An 11,079-nucleotide genomic window follows, 5' to 3' on the forward strand; every position below is an offset into this window, starting at 1 on the left:
GTGTTTTCATAAAAAACCCTACCTTTTAATGCTCATGAATATAGGTTATGTCTTGGCCAGTTCGCGTGAGTGGGCTGAACATCTTGTAAACTCAAGAATAAGACATAAGCACAAATTTTTTAATATTGTATTTACGTTGGTATATATATCTAATTAGTTGAAGTAGTGTTTTAAAGATTTTTTTTTTTCCCCTCCCCCCCCCCCCCCCCCCCCTTCATTTTAGCCTATTTTAGAATCAGGAGCCATAGAACTTCTATGTAGTTTAACACAGAGTGAAAATCTTGCCTTGCGAGTGAACGGTATTTGGGCTTTAATGGTAAGTAGAACACACTGATGAAATACCGCTTATGATTTTGCTTCTTAAAAAGTTCGTGAATGTAACTTAAAGAGCTCATCAGTCATTATTAAAAATAATATAGCTGAAGTCTGGCTTGTCTTTCCACTTAACTACAGAAGGAAAACAGTATCAGCCTGGAAAACTTCATCAATTAGTCCCTTAAATAAAATAAACTCTTCAGTTCTTAAACCAGTTTGGTTGCCAGGATCATTCAGGGAAACAGTTAAATAGTGTCAGTAGCATGCCAGAGGACTAATAAAAGCGGGTAATAACCAGGTCAGCCATAAGACTGTGTGGAAATTTAATTCACTGTGTAGCAGTTCCTCATAAGTGATAACCTTCACAAGATTAATTTTAGCAAGGATATATGCTTGCAGGTAATAGTCTACTGAAAGAGTGAAAGCTCAAGTTTAAGATTTAAAAAAAAATCAAGCAAAAAAATTCTGTCTCTTCAGAATATGGCATTTCAAGCGGAACAGAAGATCAAATCAGACATCTTACGAGGTCTGAGCACAGAGCAGTTATTCCAGTTGCTTTCTGATTCTGATGTAAATGTTCTGATGAAAACTTTGGGACTGCTCAGGAATCTTCTGTCTACTCGCCCAGTAAGTAGAACTGCAAACAGACCGTCTTCTGAAAGCTGAGCAAATGTGCAGACAATACAAATTAATTCTTTATCTTTTTTGTAAGACATGTTATTTTTCTGTTTAAGATTAATGTTTGATATGTTGCTAAAACTGAGGCCTTTGGATTTATCCAAGTATCTGTAAACAAATGTACAAATCTGTGTAAGAAGACGTTCGAATGAATTCTCTACATCCACGGAAACTTTGTAATTCCTACCAAATACAGAGCCTAAACAGTTACATGTAATGTTCAATTTAATTGCATTTAGCTTTCAGCAAAATTATTTTCCTAAAAGTCTTTCGGTGAAACTTACCCAGAACAACAATAAGAGGGTTGCACTGTTGAGTTAATGTGTGGAGAGGTACATATCTTAAGGATACCTGTGTTTCTTCTTTTTTGACACCTGAAATATTTCTGTTCTTATCCAACTATATAGATAGTACTGGCTTTTTGAATTTGACTGTGGGACTGTGCACTGACAAAATGCATACATTCATTTTACACGCTGAAATAAAATGTTTTGAAAATGTAAGCCCATGAATTGTTTTTGACAGGGAGAAAGAGATATTGGTGGAGGAAAAGAAAGGGGTAATCCCCTGTGAAGAACAGAGGGAAAACATGCAGCAAACATTTGGCAAGCCAACATTTTTGTGGGGGAAAAAAACCACGAAGCCTCTACTGTGCATTTATCACGTATTGTGTTTCTACCGTAAAAAGGTCACTGCAAAAAATCTTCTGATATTTGTACTCATTGAGTCTCAATAAGCTTCATAGAAAATTAGCTCTGTCTGAATGTGAAAAGATAGTTAAGAACCAGTCATTTGTTAAATTTACCCTGAGCTCTTGACAGCAGAGTCTCATTATCACTTAAGGTGTTCTTCATCTGAAACTATTTCCCAGCTTCACCTACTTTCTGTAGTATGTTTTAGAGCCAGAACCAACCATTCTCATTCTCTACCCAAAACTCACTCCAGAATAACTCATCCAGCAGCTTTCAAATGAAGTCTCGTTACTGGCAATTTTAAGAAGTCCTACAAGAATCCCTAACATCTTAAAAAATTGTAGTGTGCCATGTGCTGGTAATCTCTGGTGGCTGTTTGCTGTCACTCTTGAGTTTTGGTATCAGTTAATCCAGTAGATCTAGTTTTATCTTTTTCGCTTGCTCCTAATAATCGGGTTTATTCCAGGATAGGTGTTTATAGTCTGTGATCAACTGACCTTTTACCTCTAGGTCTCTTAACTAGTTTTCCTAGACGATAAGTAATGTATATGGCTTATTTCTCTCAACGCTGTCAGACTTTTGAAATGTGGATATTGGACCTGGTCAGTGCTCCAGTAAGAGTAGCAAAAACCAGATAAGAAACCTCAATTTTCTTACACCTCTCTGATAATTCCCCGATATCAGAAGAGAAGTGGTTCTTTCTAACTGCAGCATCATGCTTAGATCTTGGGTCCAACAGGATTCAGTCTTCAGACTAGCTTCCGTGCAACTGGAAAACCAGTGTCTTTTCTACAGGTTACACTGAAATCAGAACCAAGGCCTATATCTTGCTCTGTCAAACAAGACCAGGCTTCAAATGAAGAGGAGTATTATGAAGTGTTTCTGCTGTGATAAGTTCTTGGTTTTGGGAGACCTCACTAGGAGCTAGGGTCTTGGTGTGATGTTGCTACTCTTTGCTTAGAGTAATACAAGTAGAAATGGCCCTTCTTTGTCTGGAAAGTTACGCTGATTGTATTTCATCATTGCTTTGTCAGCACATAGACCATATAATGAGCACTCATGGGAAGCAAATCATGCAAGCAGTGACCCTCATTCTGGAAGGAGAGCACAATATAGAAGTCAAAGAGCAGGTACCCTTTTTTGTTTCATGTTATCTCGGCAGAATAAAATGTGAGGAAAGCTAAGAATGCTTACTCTTCTCAACATGTCATTTCTGTTTGGGATGATGATGTGCTATGGATATTTTACTGAGATCTGTCAGGTTAATAACTTCAGTACCTACAATAATGTTCTTCCTTCTAATGGATTATTACGAAGGTGTTTGAATTGAATTCAGAATGCTTTTTTAAATGTGGGTTTGGTAAAGAGGAGTGTATTGTATGTGAGAGCAGAAGAATTATGTTTTAAGGCAAGTGTATGGCAGAAAGGGGTCAGTAGGAACAAGGGAAGAGAATGAAGCCTTTGGGAAAGCATCATGGTTGTTTGCTCCTATGGCAGCTATTGGAGCAGTCAGTAATGAAGAATGGCATCATCGCCTGCCTTGCTGGCAGTTATACATGTTCTGCTAGGAGATGTCGTAACTCAGCTGTTCTTGGGTGCCTGCAGGAGCCAACAGCAATTAGAGGAGGAGAAGCACTAGCAGGGAAGAGAACATACTGGTGTAGCCCAGAAAAAAGTAAGGAGAGACATGCCCTGACAAATTAAAACTTAAGCAATATGCAAGAGGAGAAGGAAAGAGAAGATGGCCAGTAGGGAAGGAGCATCCCTGACTCGATGGCAGCATAGGGGAGCCAGCGTGCAGGGATACTTGCTGCAGGGATGCTAAAGCAGAAGAGGATAGATGGGCAGCATTTGGCTGATTAACTCTTGTGACAGACAAGACAGTCAATTGGAAAACCCTTTTTCTTCCTCATACAGGGCATGTGGTGATGAAGAACAGGGGCAGCAAGAAGCTGTGGGAGATACCAGAGGATTGCTTTGGCTTAGGATGGATATTGGTAGCAAACAGCAAGGCAAATGAGTGTGAAAACACAGCTAAATCCAGACTGGTCTAAATCTCTGCTCAGTGAAGAGTGAGCTGAAGGCTAACAGGCCTTTTATGGCTATTTAAGTGCAAAATTGGCAAAAAAAACCCAAAAGACTTTTAATAGATAGCAAGTTTATTTAGGGATACCATGGTTCTGAAACAGCTGAGGATTAACCAGTTGTGTTTTTCTAAATAGATCTTCCTGATAAAGCACTAGTGACAGGAATGGCCTTCATTGCAATGGGTGGTTGTTTACCTTGTCAAGCCTCTCAGTTATTTTGGAGGAGAATCAGTGTACCTGAGAAATACTCTTGGAAAGGGCTAGTAGACTAGGGTTGAAGATAACCTGTAGGGTTTGAGGTCTTAGTAGACAGAGCATTTTCTTTGTCCCTGTGGTGTGATCAGCAGCTTGTTTTTATTTCAGAATCAAGTCATACATGCAGTACTGCCTGTCCGCACACAAGAGTCCATACTTCTAGCAGGACAGTGCTTATCTCTATCACTGACTGGCTCATCAGTATCTAATTAGCACCTTGGAAGTAATAAATCTCTGGAACTGCTGACATGAATGCAGTGCAGCTTAGACACAGGCATCATGCAGGTGCTGATCGTTCTCCAGTGTCCTCCTGTAGTCATCCCTGAATGTCCAGAAAAGATGGTTGAGTTCTTCCGCAGCTTTTTGGGAAAGAAGTTGTAGAGCATCTCACAGTGCCTCCTGAGGACCAGGAAAGCTGCCTCAGCAAGTCTTAATGCTGTGTGCATGTAGTGCCAATATGGGCCTAGTTGCTTCAAGGTTATCCTGTAGGATGGCTTCTCTAATTTGCAGGAAATAACCAGATGCATTAATAGTTTGCATTATCCCTGCAGATAAGATGTGTGATTAGATTTATTGAAAAAGTTATTAGTGTGCTAGATCAGCAGATAGATCTCTGTCTTTCTTTTTCTTGGCCTGCAGAATTAGATGGATGTGGGTTTTTTTTCCCTTGCCACTGATAAAGAGTAGACTGCTTTATTTTCCAATATGTTTAATCTTTTTTATGTGCTGCATATTTCCATGAGAGACTTAAAATTTTACTCATTGAAATGACTTAATGGATGTTGCTTTTTATTTTCAAATGGCAATGACTGGTGTTTTTGCCCAGGCTGTTCAGCCACAGCTGTTAATTCTTTGGCACTGGACCCAGACATAAACAAGCTGGAAACTCCAGATTAAAGATATTAAAACTAATTAAAGAAATTGTTTGTCACAAGTTCAGAGCTGTCAGGGAAACTGTATAAATCATGAGATGTGATCTGTGGCCAAATAACAGTTTTTCTCTTTCAGACGTTGTGTATACTTGCCAATATAGCAGACGGAACGACGGCAAAAGAACTGATTATGACCAATGATGACATCCTGCAGAAAATCAAATACTATATGGTATGAGGAATTTATCTTAAAGGTTATGTGTTGATCTTTTGCAGGAATGAAAAGAGGGTACTTCAGCGTTTTGTCTTGTAAATTATTCAGCATCATGCACTTAACTTTTATATACCCAGTTGTGTTTAAAAAAAAAAAAAAATCACATAGTGCAGCTCTATATGGCAGAGAGGTACTAAGGATCTGATTTAAAGGAAAATCCAGTAGTTGTTTCCTATAAGAAAGTTCAAGCGACTTAAGCAATACCTGTAACAAATCTGCATGGAAAATATTTAATGGTCTTGGAAAAGGAGTATCTTGCAGACCTCTATATATTTGGAAGGAAGTGGTTGGACATAAGTGCCTTATGTCATGGCACTATCTTTGAGAGAAGTTGTAGATAAGAATTAGTCCCAACTTTTCTACCTTATTTATTACAGGATGAATGCTAAAATATGTGTGAGAATTTCTGAATTTCTTCTTCTAAACTTGAGTACTATTTTTCTGTAGAGTCATTCAAATGCTAAACTTCAGCTTGCTGCCATGTTCTGTATATCTAATCTTATATGGAATGAAGAAGAAGGTAAGAAAGCCTTGTTAATAATGGGGATACAAGTTACTATCCTGATCAAAAGGCTGATGTTGCACAGTAATCAATATTTGCAGTGCACAGCATAGTGGGATCCAAAGCATAAAGGGAGACATCATTATAGGTGTAATATGGAATAAGTGAGAGTGGTCAGGAGAACATTGAGGAGACTGTGGAGGGCTGTTCTGGTGCAGGAAGAGGAGGCACAAGAAGAGTGTGTCAATAAATAGAAGTTGATGAGAGTCACGTAGTGGGAGGTTTCCACCTGTAGCTTTTCTGTAAAATCTGAAAACAGTCAGAGGGGAACAGCATCCTAGTAAGAGAGCTTCCAAGTCTTAAGGAGGTCATGGAAACTCATTGTTGGAGGGAACAAGTTTACTGGAGAGGATAAATGGATTAGAAAGGGGATTTATGGCAAAGAAATTTTCCCCAGCATGGATGGCTTGAGTGGGTTATGCAGTGAGACTGAAACTAGTCAAAGGACTTGTGGGTGGAACTGGAAGGAATGGGGAAGGTAATTCCGTAAGAAGGGTCATGGCGTGAAACAATGGAAGGTAACCAGGAGGGAGCCGAAGGATGCTGCTGCACAGAAAAATGTGTGTGTTTGTGTTGTGAGGGGTGGAGAGGGCAAGTGGAGGCAGCAGTGTGGAGCTGGAATAAATGGCAAGGGAAGGAGTGGTGGGAGGCGGTATGCTTTGAGGAATGGTGGGGCTGGGAGAAGGGGTTTCTTAGATCGATTATTTACAGACTCTCAAGTTGCCCATGCTGCTCTTCAGCTAAGAAAACAGTGTTTCTACTTGGTTTTGGCTTTTTTCCCTGCTGGGTAACTTATGCCACATATCTCAGATCACAGAATTTCATTCAGTGTGTGATAGTTGGCTATGCTTCTGGTGGCTTTCTGTTCATTGTACTGGCATTATACAGTGCTACACGTCAGACTCAGAAACGCATCTCCAGTTAAATGTTCTCTGCATCCACATCAGAGAGATGAGAATAAGCTAACTGAAGTCAAGCTTCTTACTTTAGGATAAAATGTGTTCAGATTTTTGCCTTTAAAATTTTATTTTCTTTAAACGCATGCACAGAGTGCAAAAAAAAAGAAACTAGAGCTCCCTTGGGGAGTAGTATTCTTGCTGAACTGTGTTCCATACCCCTCCTTTCAGCTGGTTTCTGCTACCACTCCTTTATTTTGTCTGCAGACATTTATTTATGGTGGTGTTCCCAACGATGTGGTTTATTGTTGTAGGTTCACAAGAACGCCAAGATAAACTACGAGACATGGGAATAGTAGATATTCTACATAAATTGAGTCAGTCATCGGATCCAAATTTGTGTGACAAGTGAGTATAAGGAAAACCCCAAAAAGAAGATTAGAGGGAAATCTTTGCTTTTTATTTAAAAACTACTTTTTTTTTTTTTTTTAAATGATTTATTATAGAAAAACTCCCCACAAAACTTGCAGGAAACTTGAAAGGAAAAAAAAAGTCTTCCTCTGCATTTCTGAGTTGTATCGAGTCTTGGAAAAGTCTGTCAAGGTCATGATAACATGATTGGGAGGTGTGGGGGACAAAGGAAAAACGAAACTTCTCACTTTGGGTGGTAGGAAACACTGAATTAGCTGAAACGATGATGAAACTGTAACCCTAGACTCTTGAGAGCTGGTTTTTTTTCTTAACAAAAACCTTGCACAATGATAGATTACATAAATTCCAGGATTATGCTGGTGGCTGCTTCTTTTCTTCCTGTCACTTCATTGTATGTTTTTGGTAGGGCTGGTATTCCTGACAGGACTAACAGACTTCTAGTATGTTCTGAGTTACAACACCTGTTTCATTTCTCAGCTTAAAGACCTGTTTTTCATGGTATTTCAGTATTACAGAATAGTCACGGCTCTTCACAATTATTGCTCTTAAGGTTTTTTTATAAGGTGCGTTGATCATGAGGTTCAATATACATCTTAAGCCCCACCATACTTGCAAGTTGCTCAGTTTGTGCTGAGCATCTAAGATAGTTGGTTAGATCATCTTATTCTTAGATGCAAGATGGATTCTTAAATTGTTACAGCCTGTGCAGAGCACTTCTGCACCATGGACTAGGTTCCTCCAAACTGAAGCAGTCAGCCACTCGGCTTCCTCTGACCTCCCTCATTCATCCTCCCTTGCTTGCTGGCACAATGCATAGTCTTGTACGTAAAGCTGTGGATGACAAAGCCAAACCCCAATAATTAACAGGTTGTTCCTTTATTGCAGGGCGAAGACAGCACTCCAGCAGTATCTTGCATGATCAAAGACTAATTGAATCTATGGACGCCCCTCATGTATACTTAAGGAATAGCAGGAAATATTCCTGACTCCTTATATTTGCACAAGTCACCTTGGGCTGCATTTTTCTCAGGTGCAGGGAGCTGCTTTGCAGAAACAGTTTAAATGATCAGGTCTCCAGTGCACTTGAGAATTTTCTTGAGGTAGTTTCTTTACTCAGAGGACTCCTGGGGGGTTGTTTTGGTTTTTTGGGTGTTTTTCCTGAGCTACCTGGACTTTCGGATAGAACAATCAGTCATCATTTTCCTTTTGGGCCTACAATTTTCTGCTTTTGCTGCAGCCTGCGTGTGTGGATGTGTGCGGGTGTGCTCGAGTGTGTGCGTGTGCTTGGGTGAATGTGTGTGGGTGTGATACCTCAATTTTGTTTTTCCTTTTTTTGTGTGAAAATCTTTTTCTACAGGTTTCCAAGGGTTAACTATTGTTTGCTGTACGAATACTTCAATGAATTATATACAGTTTGAATGAAATGTTATTTAAAAAAAAAACCAACCAAACTGTTGTATCCCATAAAGTTTATTTTGAATTTTGAACAGATGAATGTTTTTAAGTAAAATATATGCATTTCTGAACTTCAGCTTAACTTACATTATACTTCCTTTTTAAAGAGTGAAATAGAGGGAGACAGTAGACCCCAAATTATAGGCAGCACATTCTGTACTGACAAGGTCCAAGAGTTTTTTACCACCATACAAGGTCATGTGGTACTGATGACACGCTCAAGTCCATGGAAAGGGTCAACTGGATTGTTTTGGGTTTCTTTATGTTTTTAGAAGAAAAGCTCACACTTCAGAGTTTGCATGGCTGTTGACTTTTCTGGAAAGGAACAGGTGGCTGCAGTATCAGCAGGCATAAGCTATCGCTTTAGTAGCCAAGAACTTTCTCAGATAATTGCTGAAGGATTAGCTTATTTCACTGGTGATAGGTATTTGCTGACCACTAACATCAGTAGAGCAAACGGTATGTTGCAGAAGTTACACTTTCAAGAGACCAGAAGGAGCTGGCAAGCAGTAGTTAAGGGGTTGCTTTTGTTTTGCATCCTTTACCTCCAGATATAGTTGAGTGGCTTACAAATTGTTTCCACAAAAGATCAGCTGGGTGCATTAAGCTGGGGAAGGGATGGAAAAATTGGGGTTTTGGTGGGGTTTTTTAGCTCAGTAATGTTGCTACAGATTTTGTGTGTATATGCAGATATACACACCTGCATGGATTTGGGTACCTGGCTAGTAAGTGGTGGGGTTTTCCTGAATTCAGAAGCCTAGATTGTGCATAGGTTCCTGAAATTGTGCCTGTAAGCATGGAGGAAAAACATACAAGTACAAATGAAGATGCCTGTGTAAGGCTGGAATGTTAGAACCCCAGTGGCTTCACAGTCAAATATGCATAGAAACAAATGAGGGCAGCAAGGAGCTCTTCTTCATGCAGTTCAAGGTTCTTGCTTTCTTCCTGTGTCTGCTTTCTGATTTCAGTTTAGACCATAGTTTTATTAGGCTCTCCAAACACTATATTTACACAGCACTAACAGGCACACTAAAGATTGCAGCCGATGTCTTAAACCAAATCTTTCTTTTGCTACACTGAACTTCAGGAAGGCTGCAGCAAGAAGAGAGGTCTGTAACTTTGCTAACCAATTTTGATAAGTATCTTCATCTTTTATTTCTAATCAGAAGGTCAAGTTGTGATAGCCTTACTTTTTTCCAAGGTAACTACTTGTGTCAGAAAATGTGACCACAGTTTGACCTGGAATTTGGATGTGCTATGTATCAGATAACTGTTATCACTTGGTTGCAAAGGAGAATATACATGTTTCATGTAACTTCTTCCACTCTTGAAAGACAAATAAAAGTGAGCACCTGACACTTTTTTCCCCAGGCATTGCAGTAAGTGACTGGCAGTTTCTTAATGTCCTTCTGCAAATTTTTCATGATGGACTTTGGGGGCTGAACAAAAGGGAAAGTAAAAATATGTGGGAACTTGATAAATATCAGTACCTCAGAAGCAAAGTCTTATTTATAAAATTCAATCAAATATATTTTTTCTTGAACTGAGAAAAAAGTTCTGCGACAAGTATTGTAAATGCAAAACTGTACATGGTGCGTCTGGCTTCTAAATTTGTACTCCTGCTATGTACATTTAGGAGCTCAAGTTCTTGCATATCTCTTCTTGTTCTCCCCCAATTTGTGTTTCTAAAAGCAAATCTGAGTTTGATTCTGTAAAACTTTGGTGCCTAAAGGTGTTCAGAAAAAAGGCAAGGAAGTATCTGTGTACATGTTTTGAGGTAAAATTCTACCAGAAAAACTAAAAAATGATGCTCAGACAATCTCGTTGCTGCGTGAGAACAGTTGACATTTTCCACAGATATTGATAGGACGAACTGTTGGATGAGAACGTTTTTACATACAGTTAAGCTTTGTGAATAATTTTTGATGTTGCTATAGGTATGTACAAAAAGAAGAATACTGTAAATAAAAAGAACTTTACCAGAACTTCTAGATTTTTCTCAGCTTCATGGAGAAATCTCAGCTTTCTGTGCTAGCTTCTCTACAGACTGACATTTGCTAGCCTGAGATTCACAGTGGGAACAAACTTGTTCACTGGTTGGCCAGATCTTTACCAACTTTATTTAGGTAGCAGTATCTTGTGAAATACAAGGTTGCTTGGAGGACCAAAGCAAGTATATGGTTTGTCTGGACGTAATACAAATCACCAGGATTTCTGCTGTTCTTGTGCCATTTCTCCTCTGGAAACCATAATTTTGATAAGTACATCCATGCTTTCTATCTGGGTCCAGTGATGGTAGCGATTCTCCCAAAGGCAATGTGTAAAAAAGTGAATAGTTCTGCATGGAGTTTGGCATGCTAGTTGTCAGACAGCTGGTACATGTGGTTGCTGCCCACTGCTTCCTGTCCATATTTGGAGTAGTCTCTCCTACACAGAAAGTCAAATGAGACTTACAACTTGACAGCTGTTCCAGTCACAGATTTGCATTGTAGTAGTAAAAGAAGCCAAGTGACCTGCTTAAAACCATCTTGTACCAGTATATTCTTAAGGCAAACTCCCCA

At 39.3% G+C, this 11,079-nt stretch overlaps 1 protein-coding gene across 7 annotated transcripts in view; it reads left to right on the forward strand.

Moving 5' to 3' along the window:
• Nucleotides 1-10,503, forward strand: part of ARMC8 (armadillo repeat containing 8) — a 79,555-nt gene extending 69,052 nt beyond the window's left edge. For 5 of the 7 annotated variants that reach the window (XM_086467583.1, XM_086467584.1, XM_086467588.1 and 2 more), the window contains 7 exons: nt 224-316; nt 793-942; nt 2,720-2,815; nt 5,036-5,131; nt 5,621-5,693; nt 6,946-7,039; nt 7,949-10,503. In XM_086467583.1, the coding sequence (XP_086323709.1) occupies nt 224-316; nt 793-942; nt 2,720-2,815; nt 5,036-5,131; nt 5,621-5,693; nt 6,946-7,039; nt 7,949-7,982 (636 nt within the window). In that variant the 3' untranslated portion in view covers nt 7,983-10,503. Of the gene's footprint in view, nt 1-223; nt 317-792; nt 943-1,518; nt 1,595-2,719; nt 2,816-5,035; nt 5,132-5,620; nt 5,694-6,945; nt 7,040-7,948 lie in introns of those variants that run through there. The other 2 variants (XM_086467586.1, XM_086467590.1) reach the window with 2 other exon arrangements.
• The last annotated feature ends 576 nt before the right edge of the window (nt 10,504-11,079 follow it).

The sequence above is a fragment of the Leptosomus discolor genome, chromosome 7 (genome assembly GCF_034619465.1).
Source record: "Leptosomus discolor isolate bLepDis1 chromosome 7, bLepDis1.hap2, whole genome shotgun sequence".
NCBI lineage: Eukaryota > Metazoa > Chordata > Aves > Leptosomiformes > Leptosomidae > Leptosomus > Leptosomus discolor.